Source organism: Corvus brachyrhynchos, unplaced genomic scaffold (genome assembly GCF_000691975.1).
Source record: "Corvus brachyrhynchos isolate BGI_N302 unplaced genomic scaffold, ASM69197v1 scaffold126, whole genome shotgun sequence".
Lineage (NCBI taxonomy): Eukaryota > Metazoa > Chordata > Aves > Passeriformes > Corvidae > Corvus > Corvus brachyrhynchos.
This window is the reverse complement of record NW_008239283.1, coordinates 1,326,421-1,340,749: the sequence shown is the minus strand read 5'-3', so window position 1 is coordinate 1,340,749 and position 14,329 is coordinate 1,326,421. Positions and strand designations below refer to the sequence as shown.

Here is a 14,329-nt window from a genome sequence, read left to right as displayed (position 1 = left end):
CCTTTGAAGACATTTTTTTGGAAGTGTGAGCAACTATTTGTGTTTGGAAAGGAGCGCAGGTCAAGCATCGCAGCGCAGCCTCTCTGCTGGCTTTAACTGCTGTTGGGGAGGTACGTTACAGCCTCGAGTTGTGCATTTGCAGAGAAAATATCACCCCGTCCAGATGCTCAAGTCTGCTCTTTCTGCGCAGAAAACCCCGCACGAGGCTCTTGCAGTGTATGAAAAGCCAGGAAAAGAGCTCGGCATGTTTTTCCTTTGCATGGTAGAAGTTAGAGGTGATGCGCAATCATTTCAGTCTGGATCAGACTATCCTTTAGCAAAGTCCTAAGTCTAATTGACCCCCAAAATCGACTGACAAGGTTCATTCCTCTCCGCTGCTGCCTAACTGGTTGTATGTACGTTGGGCATGCAGTACCTAAGTCAGATGCTGCTTTGTTATAATTAGGACAGCAAATTTTGTTTTCTGTTTGGTACTTGCTGTTACATATTGCATGTAATGTATGGCACTGTTAAGGGAAAAAAATTGGAGTCAAAGTGCCTGGAAAGTTAGGTCTGCTCTGTAGCACTGTGAGATTGTTGACATCTGCCGAGGTTGGAGAGCTCAGTAAGCAGGAAATGGGGTGTCACTCTGAGTGGTAGTTTACCATTATCCTGGCATCCTAATGAAGTGTCTGCAGTGCACAGAGCTTCTGGATGGCATCTTAACGCACGGCTAAGCAAAAGCACTTCTCTCCTTGTCACTGTCATCCATCTGCCTGCACCCTACTGTAGCCAATGGGATGGAACCATGCTACAATGTGCTATAAGCCATTTAGAGTTGCACATTGCATAATCAGTCCCATCAAATATGTAAAAAATGACTATTATTGGTTATTTCCCTCAAACTCTGGCACCTGGAGCTTGATACATTAAAGTTTAACTTTTCTAAATGCTGGTTTTTCCCATTAATTCCACATATATTTTTGTTAAATTGGAGTGAGTTGTGAACTCATTGTCTTGGGTCTTGCTAGTGGATCACAAAAGTTGTATGAATATTCATTGCAAATTCCACTTTATATCACATAGGATGAATTTATCAATTGCCCAGATAGTGCGGTTTCGCACAATTCTCATTTTCTTTTGCGACAACTAATTCTGAGGCATGAATAAAAAGTAAATCAATTCGGATCGCAAATTGCTTATTTTCTTTATAGCTAATATTCGTTAGTTTCAACACTTCTTATAGATTTTTTTTTAAACCAAGAAGATATTTTACAATATATCTGCAATAGAGGATTGCCACAGTGTACTGTGAGTGATTAAAATTGGGACTTTTATGTTACATGCAGTAACATTAAAATATCCTGACATTAAAAGTGGTATGAATAAGTGATTTATATATTAATACATTAAAACCTGTGTATCTTAGCCAGCATGACTTCCAGAATATGAAGACTTACCAAATGAAAGCAGAGTTTTGGGCAGTTGATGTGTCTGGGGAAAAAAAAAAAATTAAGCCAACAGAGTACTCCCTTTTAAGCAAGTTTTCATTCCCTGATAACACCGCAGCTATCAAGGACTGGGGTTAAGCATTGTGTGACAGAGCAAGCTTCTAAAATGGGCAAGAGCAAGATGAATTGGCTAAGTTGGGTGTTTATTTATACAAACAAGAGGGCAGAACATAATTTAGTTGCATCAGGAATTTTTCACAGACATTAAAACTATAGCAAACATAACAGCAGGGATGCTTGCACAGCAGCACAGTGGGGAAGCTCACAGAGCGTCTGCCCACACTCCGGCTGGCTGTAGCCAGCGCCATAAGTCTCACAATTTCATTAGCACTCGAAAATCCACCTAAACCACCCCATTCTGATTAAAAAAAATATAAAAGGAATGAAATAAACAACCCAAAAACTAAGCAAAAAAAGCCCCAGACAAGACCCGTCTTTCTCTCGGCAGCCGAATCAGTTGCGAATTGTTGGAAAAACTCTTGGCAGGCAGATTTTGCTGTAGCAACAGTGTGTGACGTTTTAACCACAGCAGAAATCGTATCCAAAAAAACAGAACAAGGTGAGAAGAGCCTGTAAGAAAATCAGGGAAAACCATGCCTAAAAAAGCCAACAACAACAATCAATAGTTTGATATTTTATGCAGGATCATAAATCACTGGGTTTTTTTCAGCAGTTCAGCCGTGAGGCTTGAAAGCATAAAAAGAAACCATGGCTTGTGATAAAATTAGGCATTAATGTGAGGCATAAATGCCATTTAACATTAAACATGCACAAGCCACCAAAATGCCTGGAAAAAGGGAAATGGGTGCTATAGTAAAACTATACAAAGTAAAGCGGACATGAATAATGCAGCAGGTCTGAGGAGGGTCACGGGTCAGACCCCAGTACCTTACAAAATAATGAATGCATGTCAGGTTAGAGACATCCATCCCTTCCTAGCCAACGTGAGCTATTGGAGATAAACCCTGGACTTCCTGTTCTGAAACAAAGTGGCTTGTTGTAAACATCTATGTCCATTTAAAATTAATGATTAAAAGAAAGATTCGGTGGGATTCTCTTAAGTATTCTTTATGGACACAAGTGCTAAAGGTTACTTTCTTCATTCATTTTTACCCAGCCACTGTTAATGTTAGAGACACGTCATGTTTTCTTCTGTGCCCAAATGTTTATCCAAAGCTCATTTACAAAAGGGCTTATATAATAGTAAGAGGGGTTTTTTTTCAATGCATTCTTCGTTTAGATGTAAACAAGAGAGCATCTCCACGGTTTTGCTCTGTTAAAGGGAGCCAGCCCTAGTTTTAAAGACGGTAACCCAAATTCTAAATATATTTTCTATGATTCTTTTACACAGCAAAACCATCTGTGGTTCCCTTCAGAGTATCCTGATCTGCTGAAATTATCCCCTATGTCTCTCAAAATTTCCCCCCAAAAATGCATGAAGGATTAACTCTCCTCTCATTCTTTATTTTATATATGTCATTATGATGACTTTCCCTTCCAAAATTTTCGTGGGGAAAAGAGGGTCTAACTTTCCAAAATGGTTGTATTTTCTCCCTCAGATTTTCACCAATTTTTTAAAATAAAAATAATATAATTAAAAACAATATTGTTTCCTTCCATCACAACTGCTCTGCTTCCTTTACTAGACTTAGGTGGAGAATTTAACAGCTGTTCAGAGTGTTTTCCTTCCTTTTCACCCTGCACTGCTGGGCTTCATGATGCAGCACAGAGAAGGGGAATAACTTTTCCCCACCTATTTGTAAAAACCCATGTTTAAGGATTTCCTCCCTCCACTTGTGCATGGTACAGAAAAAAACCTAAAAAAAAATAATTTCATTAAAAAGTCTTTCTACTCAGGGATCTGAAAGAGAAAAATTTCTAGGAATGTGGAACTGAAGGCTTTACAGAAATAAAGCGAATACATAGGTATTGCAAATGAAACATAAGATCTTGCATCTGATCTGTTAAATATTCCATCAACAAGGTCAAGAGTAAAGACAAGCCCAGCCACAAAAACTGAAGCGAGAGTAAGCTTTAATAAAAAAAATGAACAGTTTATCCTCTTCAGCTTCTCAAGTGGAAAAACAAATTCTTTTATACTAGGGAAAAATCAAGCGTGTATAGAGCATTTAAAAAAACCCACGGATATCAACCATTTTAATGAAAGAGTACCCAATATTTTCATGGAACTATAAAAGGGAGCAAGACTAAGTGTTATGGCAAAAAGCCTGGGCTCAGCAGCTTTGTGTGGGAAATGGTGAAATGTGACTGTGATTTATAATGAGAAAAGGTATCTACAACATACAATTTTCTACCTAGCTGCAAATAATAATTCATAGTGATGTCCCTTCCAGATAAAATACCTTTGCAATGTAGGACTCATGTGGTAAAATGATCATGATAAATGTCAGACCAGTGCAGGTAACGGCTTTACAAACCATTAAGATTAGCTGGCTCTTTTTTTCTGATGATAACAGTAACCATGCTGTGATTCTATGTGGTAATAATATCTCAGTACTGATAAATGCCAGAGCCAGGCAGAGGTGTTTATCATTCCCAGTTCAGAAATGCTGACTAAAGTTACCACATGTTGCCTGTTTTTTTCTTCTTTTACAATAGACTAACAATTAACAAATAGACCAACATACAGCATAATTTTATGCAAAATTTCTATGGTTTTTGTGCTTTATTGCCTACCTAAATATCCCTATGTCCCAATACTGATGACTTTGGTACAGCAAGCCCTAAAACAAAGCTTTCTACCCTTGCCATTCTCTCAATAAATAATTTTCTTATAAATTAATATTGGGGGGGGTGTTATTTTATTTCTTTTACAAATACACCTCACAAGGAATTGCAGCCTCTGTAAGCAGCAGAGGGTGTAGGGATGTGGTTCCCTATCTGGTATCTGTGTTAATCAACACAGAGCAAAACCACTTCCATCAAGAGAACACGATAAAGTCTTACTGTACAACACTTCCTTGTAAATACTCTGCAACGAGTGAGCCCTTCCTTCCACTGAGCTTGTCCCTGCCTCAGTGTCTTAGTTCCACTCAAGCCCATTGAATTCTCAGAGACAAAACCAACCCAAACCAGAATTAAAGATTAAACTACTTGAGAATCTTTGTTTGTGAAGTTGCAGTAGAGGCAAGGCAGCCCCAATATAAATATAACTGATCTGGTGAGATCATAGCATGTCTTGTCACAGCGCGTCCAGAGAAGGACAATGGAGCTGGGGAAGGGTCTGGGGCGCAAGTCTGGTGAGGAGCAGCTGAGGGAGCTGGATGTGTTTAGCTGGAGAGAAGGAGACTCCAGGAGGGACCTTAGTCCCTCTCTGCAACAAGCTGGCAGGAGGTTGTAGCAAGGTAGAGGTCAGTCTCTTCTCCCAGGTAACAAGACACAGATTGAAAGGAAATGGCCTCAAGTAGTGCCAGGAGATGTTTAAGTTGCATATTAGGGAAAATTTCTTCATTAGAGGGATTGCTAAGCATTAGAACAGGCTGTCCAGAGCAGTGGTTGAGTCACCATCCCTGGAGGGATTTAAAAGCCATGTGGATGTGGCACTCGAGGACATGGTTTAGTCCTGGACTTGGCAGTGCTGTGTTAAAGGCTGGACTCAATGATCTTGGAGGACTTTTCCAAACTAAATGATTCTGTAATTTTATTTACGCACACCAAGCAGCACAAATAAAAAGCTCAGAGAATTTGCACCCCCTTCCTATAATAAAATAACTCCTGCAAATTTCGTATCATTTTCATTTGTAGCTTCAGACCTATTTCCACTGGACAGTTCACGCATAGAACAAAAATGAACAGTAGTATTGGCTTGTGGCAGAAAACATCAAGGGATGACTGCAAGACTGGAGGAGGTTGTGCTGTTCAGAAGTTAAGGGTTTTTGAAGGTCAAACCAGAAAAAGAGAGAAATACACAGAAAGTGTGCTCTTCATTTTTGTTTAACTTCATTATCACTATTGTCAGTTGCTTGACTTCCTACAGAATAAATCCATAAGAAAGCTTGGGGGTTTTTTACTGAAAAATACCTCTGCACTGACTCCTTTGAGCTCTTTGTCTTCCATGTCTATATGATTGTTAAAATTAAAAACAATTTCAGTATAAACATCTATGTCTGTAGGTGTGAAGTATTAAACTCAACAGGAATTAGCAATACATGCTGAGGAAGAATATTATCCTAGTAATTTTAATTTTTAAATTAAGCTTGATTGCAGGAAAATTTTAGCTTGAAATTTTTTTTGGTGAAACCTTTAAATCAAGTCACTAATCACCATGTATGCTTATGCAGCACCTACTGCAACTGGGATTTAATCCTGATTGAGATCTCTGAGTGTTAGGGTAATATGAATATTAAAGAGGAACATATATGAAGAATGATAGGTGATAATTAAATCATAGATGATAAGATCAGAAAAGTGTTCTCAGGTTATCTAGGGCATGTAACATGCAAGATGTTTTCCCTACGTCAGACCTACTGGTACCTTATCTAATCTGTTCCTAAATGAAAGCACAGTTGTACATGACTTTGTTTTAGTTGCAACATCTTAGAAAAATCGGTGAAAGTATCAGCCAAATCTTCCCCACAAAACTATGAATCATGGTAAAACAGGAAGGTATACCTTAACAGAAAGGATAGAAATGTTCTCATCACCTCAAAGGAGAGATTAAAGCCCTCAGAGCTACATTCTTTTTTACTAATTCTTTACTACTAATTGTAAGTTTGAAATAAAATTTTTTTCCTGCAGAAATTCCAGTTGTGGGGTGTTGCAGGTATGAGAAAATAACTACAGTGGAATGGTTTCTCAAAATAATTGTTCACCAGGAAGGACTACTAAAAACAATAGCAAATCTTTTCATATTTCCAAACATGATGGGGTGTTAGGGACAGCAATTCATGAATATACTGGATCTAATAATGATGAGAATAAAAGGACAACAAGGATTACTTGGGAAGTTCATCCATCAGAGAAGCTGCACCATTGGAAAAACATAAGTTCAAAAGAGGGTTCCATTTAAGATGTGGGTCTCTTGCTTCTTGGAGGTATTTTATCTAAGGAGGATGGTTGAGCAGTCTAATAAAATAAATTAAAAGTAGAAAAATACTTTTCTGTGAACCAGAAAATGCTTTCTTGAGATTAACAGAGAATTTTTAATCTTTGTAAACTACTCTTGTTCTCTGTTAAGGTGAAAGAAGGTATGAAATATTCTGGTTTTAACCACATATTCACAATGACTTTTCTTGTAAGGTACCAGCTACAGCACTGTGCAAAGTTATGTCCTAATTTGGGACTCACGTGGTTATTTTCTCTTTTTTTTTTCCTTAGAAATCCAGAACAATGCCACTCGCATCAAATGCATAAGGAGCCTGGTAAAGAAGCTCCCTAGACCCAACTATGACACGATGAAAATCCTTTTTGAACACCTACAGAAGTAAGTAGAACCGTGGTACTGATGAATCAATAATTTTAAAAGGAATCGGTATGTGGTGTCCTAATCCTATTGGAAATGTCACCCAAAACACCAAAGATAATTACATTCTTTGGTAAAGCTGAGCACGATTTATGGTATCTATGTATATCCTATTCCTGCACAAGAAATCAGGATGTCTAAGCAAAATCCCAAATTTTTCCTCTAGTAGAAAGCAGGACAATCCAATGCAGTCAAAAACATTGGGATTAACATGTTACAGGTGCATTGAATTGGGCAAATGCAACATATTCCAGATTGAATTCACCCAGTTTGATTGAATCTCTCCAGTAGTGGCCTTTTGGATGCTCATGTTTTCAACATTGAGATCCCTGTTGTTCAACCACCTGTACTGATCTTGTGCTATGTTGAGGTCAGGAATTACCTCACTCAAGAAAACACACAATGTGCTCTTGTCCCTCACAAGGAGCTTGTGACAACACAGAGCATCTAAGAAATGCTGAGGAGAGATTTGGGAGTGCATCTTTGCTCTCCTAATGTTGCTGAGATACCACAGAGGCAGAAAAACGACCCTGTGAGGTTCCCCCTTATCACTCCCCTGTGGTTTCCACACTCACTGAGCTGCATTTGCAAGAGATGTCAACCCAAAAAATCAACCCAGAGTCTCACGTTCACCTCAGGTTTTCTTCTTGTGCTTCATAGCATTAACAGTAAGAGCATAGACAGCTCACATGGCTCACTCAGGCACCCACTGCAGCTGTTTGACATGCAGGATGACCAGGGAGACCTCAGGATAGGGATATGTGAAGGGCAGGGTCCTGTGATCCTGTTCCTCCTTGCTGTTGGCACTACCCGTGCCATTTTCTACAGTGATTTTTCAGCCAAACTACTCCTAAAACTGAAGGGACATCAGGATCTGGGCCCCATCAAGGCACAGAGGAGTATTTCATCCCAGGAATGGTATACTGACCCCAGTGAGGGAGTGATAAAGGCTCCAAATCAAAGACCACTCTGAGTTTATAATGAATGATGCCTTTATAGTGGTCATTTCTTGGCATGTGCATGTAAGAGATGTAGATCCTTTATCTTGTTTTGCAGCTTCCAGCTGAAATGGCAAAATGAAGTCCATACAGTTGTGGGAATGTCCCCATTTCATTAAGCATGGAAGGATTTTAAGCAGTCCATAAAATGACTGAGTTTGGCCTTGCAGAAAAACAGTTTTCTGTGTGTTCATTTGATGTACTGTGTGCACACATTCTCTCCTTCAGCAGGTTATCTAGAGAAGGACGATAATTTATTACTGTCAATGGAAGAATAATAAGGGAAATTATTTCCTGGGAAGATCCTGAGTGCAAGAAGTGGGTACACGCTGTCAGCACAGATATGCCATATACAAAATTTACTGCACTCTGTGTGGCATTGATCTTAACCTGACAAAGTTTTGTTGCCATGTCTTAGGGGAGAGATATCAGGTATACATAATAAGTCTTTGATCTCATAGTTAAATCACTTGATTGAGGCTCAGGAGACGTGGGTTCAGTTCTTGGCTTTGACCGGATGTTCTGGGTGACCTTGGGTAAATCATTTAATCTCCCTGTGCCTTGGTTCCTTGTTTACAAAATGATGATAATACTTCCTTTGTCTGCCTTGGCTTTTTAGAGCATAATCTATTTGGGACAGCAATTGTTTCCTGCTGTGGATATGTAGAATAATGGGCAAAACTGGACTGACACTGGTGGCTTTTTGGAGAAAAAGAAAATAAAAGGAAAAATAAAACCACTAAAATATGGGAAATAAAATACCAATAGTTCATAATGCTGAGGTACACCAAGGCAACACAGTGGCACAGAGTGATGGAAGGCAGGAAGATGTGACGGTGGGGCCATTTGGGGGTTTGAGCATTAGGGAAGTAATTGTCTGAGTCTCTCTGAAGAAGGTCAATCATCTTCTCTGCCTCAAACACATCCTCAGGAAAAGACAGGGCTATTCCATAAGCTTTGCTCCACTGGTATGGAAGCGACAGTAGAATAGATATTGAAAGCACAAAAAATCCCTCAAACAAGTAAAACATGTGTGTTCTCTTGAACTTGAGGATGTTAAAGGCAGGGGTCACTCTGAATGACCTCATGGTTCCATAAACAAGAATGAAGTAGTGTACTTACATTTTCAGTAATGATGTGATGCTTATATTATGCAAATATGGGCAATGTGCATTTGTTTGAATCAGTCTAGGAAACACGACTAGTTTGCAGAGGTTACAAAATGTAGAATTATATTAATTTTAGGGACAGTCTTCAGAAGAGGGGTGCCAGTGTCCCCTTTGATCACAGGCCTTTCTCAGGGCAAATCACAGGAGTTTCAAAAGTTTCTGATTAGTTGGAAAAATAACTAAACTGGCTTTATTTGCAGCATATTACTGCAGTTTCTCTATTTACTGGTAGAGATGGCTGGTCTTGCCCTGTGTTGAACTGGTTTTAAGGGGGTTCTGATGGGGAGAAGATGGATGATTGCAGCTATGCTGTTTCCATGGCATTCCCCTCTTTCTCCTACCCTTCTCCTATTCCTTTCTTTCCTGTCAGATGGGCAGAACAGGGCCATACAGACCTGAATCATGGGGCTGCTTAAGCCTGTGACTTCTATACAGCATGTGAGAGCATCTGTCTCACTGACACAGCAAGAGAATCCAACCTTTGCTTTATCCTAAGCCATTCTGCAGCAATCCAGCCTGCAGCAGCAGGTCCAGATCAAGCAGAAATAACAATGAGAAGTGCACTTCAGAAGGGTCCTCCTTAGAAACCCAGACAAAGCAGGTGATGAGAGTGTCTGTGAGAAAGGCCTGGCAGCAGGGACTAACACCCGTGCCATATATCTCTCTTAAACCAAGCTCTCTGAAGCTGCAAGAAGTCATAGTGCAGTCTATGAAGCCCACAGGAGGTGGATTAAAAGCAAAGCTTGGGGCTGCAGTACCTGTTCTTTTAAGTTTTTTGGGTTTGATGGGAAAAACCACAACCCACTGATGTCTCTGTTCATCTTTCCATGAAATCTCTTCTACTTAAAAGCAGAATAGACAAAATATTGGGCTGAACAGACATGTCACATAGGTTTTGTCAGTCTAATTCCATAAGGAATTGTTCTATTAGGACTCATTCTGAAAATAATTGAGCACATCTACTGTTAGGCTATTCATGCTTTTTCCCAAAGATGAGAAAACCAAACAAATAGACTTTACAAAGGAAAGAAACAAACCCAACCTAAGGAGGGATTTTCCTGAATAAAGGTCTACAGAAAACAGCCTGTCCTACTTGAACATGTTTAGAAATATTTGCTTGCTCATTAGACAATATTTGTACAGCCTAGGTATTGCTGTCCCCTACACCCGTTCCACAGATCTCTTCTCTTTCCTCTTCCTTACTCTCATGGGACTTTTACTCCCAAACAAAGTGAGCTAATCACAGGTACCAGATAAAACTGATGCACCTTTCTGGTCCTATATTTTGGGTGCACACAGGACATCAAATGATGCAGAGACCTTGTCTTGACTCCCTGCACAAACATGAGCTAAGCACAACCAAATCCCTATCTGAGAAACCATTATTTGTACCCAGTAATTTACTCAAACAACTGTAATGCAAGTGAGGCAGAGGGAGAATTTCACTCTTTATAGCATTTTATGAACTGTTTTCACCACAGCACCTAGAGGTAGCTGTTACGCAGCCATTGGGAAACCGAGGCACGAGAAGTTTGAATGACTTAAAGTCTCGGCATAAGTCAGCAATACAATCTAAAAACCTGGAGGGGATTTTTTATTTGCACAGCCACTTCTCCAGTGGCCACAAAACTTCTCTTTTCTCCCTTATGCAAAATGCAGCAGGGAAGAGGAACACCCTGGCTGGGTCCTCAGCACTGCGCTCTGAGCTGGCGAGGGCGGACGCTGCTCTGCTCCAGAAGCTGTGTGCCTGCATTATACAGCACTGTGCCTGAGCTAATAAGCTGTGCTTATTAATGTTAAATTAATGAATCTCAGCCTGCTCTGCTTATTAGGTTGAGCTCCGTGCCACCACAAGGCAGCTCTGCAACTCCCAGACCTGAGCTGTGTCACATCTGACCAGGCTGGAGCACAGGGCAGCCAAGCTCCAGTCTGGCTGTACCCATCCATGTGGACACCCCTGCAAGGGGATGTATTAGAGAGAAAAACCCTCTCTTTGCTCCTGATTTCCCTGCACGAAGGCAGGATAATGTGTGTTATTTACAAAACTATAAAAGGGATGTTGAAATAATTAAACAGGAAGGCAGGGGCCAGCCCGACGCTCCCATCCCTCTCCCTTACGTGGAAAGCGCGGAACCCAGATGCCCAACTGTGGAAGATATTCTTCCAGCAGCAGCATCTGCCTCCTTGGCAGGCAGTTCAGGCAGGTTGTCTGGGGAGCTCTGCAGTTGCCTCTTGGTTTGTCACGTGGATCTGTTAATGTGCCCTATCTGGCTGCCTTGTCCGGGCAGGAGCTGATTCCTTTTAATTCACCTTTGAATCCAAGAAACTCCCTTTATTTTGCTCCATTTTTCCCATACTCTACATAGCATGGCTAGGGATTCTCAGATGTCATCCAGGCTTTCTGCCCTTTCAGAGGGAGAATGATGATTTTCTTCCTGATTGCTTTCCTGCTCTGCCCAAATTCTTCATTCTTACTGATTGTTTGCATCGATTTCACTGGAAATATGCTCCTCATCAAGAGTAGAACTGTTTATCTAAGACAAACCCACTGATATTAATATATTATCTAACAAAAGTCATAGGTATTCATCTTCAGCTATTTTGACAAACCAACCAAACTTCCCCCATGTTCATAGGTTTGTGAACAGGAAAAAACATCCAACCTTGACAAACGGGGAGGAGGAACAGTCCCCCCACCTCAAACCTCACAACTTGTGGCAGCTACATTCTGAAGAGCAAAGGTTTTTGCAAACTCTATACAGCTAACAGACTTGTTTCTACCTATTAAAAAAAAGAAAATGAGCAAAGCCATGCAAAGCCAGCAGCCCACAGTAGCCTGCACACCAGGACACAATGACAATGTGATGACAAGTCCAGCAGCAGTACCCAGAATTCTGAGGGAAAACCAGAAAATGAAGTTAAAGTACAGCATGTAGTAGTGCTAAGCAGGGGATGTCTGCAAACTTTTTTTTTTTTTCTCCAAAGTTGGTGGAGTAAAGATGTAGCAAACATATGTGATTTTCACTTGCTAAACTACGTGTCATATCAGCAGTTCTCGGGCAGGCTCACGTATTAAATGTAGGCTCAAGAGAACCCTTTTCTGACACAGCAAAAGAACAGATTACACTAAGAACTGTGCAAGTTTTCTGTTAAGAAAAAAAAAATAATAGTAAAGGTTAAAGCTACTTAAAACTAAAAACAATCCCCAGAATGGAAGGAGTATTTAAAAAAATTCTATTTGGGAAACCTCAGTGGATCTGTGGAAGACCTACAACCCAAAATGTGGAACGAGCCCTTAAGTTTTCCCTCAGGAAAAATGCTCAAATTCAGGGAGATGCAGAAGCCTTTAAATGAAGGCACAAGAAAGACTATTTGTGGAAATTATTTCCTGAATCAAGACCTTTCTTTATAATCAGGAAACTCATAAGCAGCTTTTGGTTTTCAGCCACAGGACAGCAGCAGGGAGAAAAGTTTAGCTGTGCTCCTACAAGCTTTGGGAGCAGCTACTGGAAATGTGAGGAGGAGAAACGTCCTCTTGCATAAGGGCAGTAAGTAGGTGGACTGACCAGTTACATAAAAGACTCAGGTATCCCTGACTGACATTTTAAGTTTTATATGAAACCATTTAATCATCTCTTAACTTGAGAAGGGCAAATATATATTGAGATGTGCTTTTGCACACGTGCTTTTCTCAGTTTCAGCTATGGAAGAGTTTTACAAAGGAGCTGGAGCAATGCCAACACTCATCCCATTTACCACAGATTCCCGGGGCTCATTTTGGGGGAAGGGGAAGAATTAAACCCTTTTTCTCTCGGTTGAGCACATGACAGTCTACTAAACTCACCCTTTGGAAATTAGTGGACACAAAAAAATGAGCACCAGGCACAAGTGTGCACAGGACAGGCAGAAAAACCCCAGTCTCTCAGAAGCATCTTTGTGCATTTTGATGTTGTACTTTTTGGGGTTATGGTGACCTGCTATCAAGTGTTTTGCAGTCATGCCAAATCCTGCTTTTTGAGGAATAAGAAAGTTTACAAAGTTTAGTTCTTCCCCAAAGAATACCTTACAGCTTAGTGCTTTTAAAGAGAAGAACAATGAGTAATTAAAACCACATTTTCACCCCTTGCTTCCATCTACTTCCTATTTCCACCACTGTATTTAAAAATATAAACCCTGATTTTCATAACAGTCAGGCAAATAATTGCACTCGGTACTCTTCAATGCTACCAAGTACTGAACTGGTGTATCAGCAAATAACAGAATGATAAAAATAATTAACATAGTTTTAATTTAAATATTTATGACACAGTTGACTCTGTGGCTGCACGGCACCATTGTGCTGAGTGCAGTACACAAATCCTGATAGATAGAGGCCCTGTTTCCAAGAGCTCCTATTGTTCATCCCACATTACTCAATATCAAACAATCTCAAAAAAGCTTTTCAAACATTAATTAAATCTCCTAACTTCTTTTTCAGGTCAGTAAGTTTTATTATCCTAGTTGTGTAGATAAAGAAAGTGAGGAATGGAGAGGGTAAGGCACTTTCCCACCACGACACAGCCAACACTTCTCACTTCCACTCTTTGTTTGCTCCCCAGTCCCCCAGCCGAGCCCCCCAAGGCTTTGAAGGCTCATCCATGTGCTGTGGGTGTACGTGTGCATCTGGCCAGCACATCCCAGGGAGGGCTGGTTACTGCTAAGGACTCTTCAGTTAATCAGGACCACGTGAGAATCTTGCTTCTGGTTTGCACTCGCATAAGCTTTAGCAAAATATCACCGGTGGACTTAATTTATGTGATTTTGTAACCTCTTAATATTGCTTGGGGTTAGTGTTCCTTCCAGCAGAAATGGTTTTTTGTTGGCCAGAATTAGGACTGCTCAATTCATTACCATGGATCTTTTTTTCTTTTGCTGTTTGGGGAGATTGGGACCTAACACACAAATTTCCACGACCAGGTCATCAAAGGGTAAATTGCAATGCTTTTCATTTTTGTGCCTAAAGATACGTGATTTTTCTCAGAATTAAGGTTGTGAAATAAATAATTTGCTTGAAGTTTCTCAGATATTCATTGGAACTTAAAAAACAAGACAAAACAAAACAAAAAAAGGCTTTAAGGCCAAAATGTCAGCTCTCTGTGCAAAATAATTAATATAACACAATAGGATCTATTCTACTATTGATTGAAAGGG

The 14,329-nt window shown here is 40.2% G+C and overlaps 1 protein-coding gene across 2 annotated transcripts in view; it reads left to right on the top strand.

Moving 5' to 3' along the window:
• ARHGAP15 (Rho GTPase activating protein 15) overlaps positions 1–14,329 on the top strand; it is a 321,487-nt gene that overhangs the window by 291,355 nt on the left and 15,803 nt on the right. For both annotated transcript variants that reach the window (XM_017740245.1, XM_008638204.2), the window contains exon 14: positions 6,828–6,933. In XM_017740245.1, the coding sequence (XP_017595734.1) occupies positions 6,828–6,933 (106 nt within the window). The remainder of the gene's footprint in view (positions 1–6,827; positions 6,934–14,329) is intronic.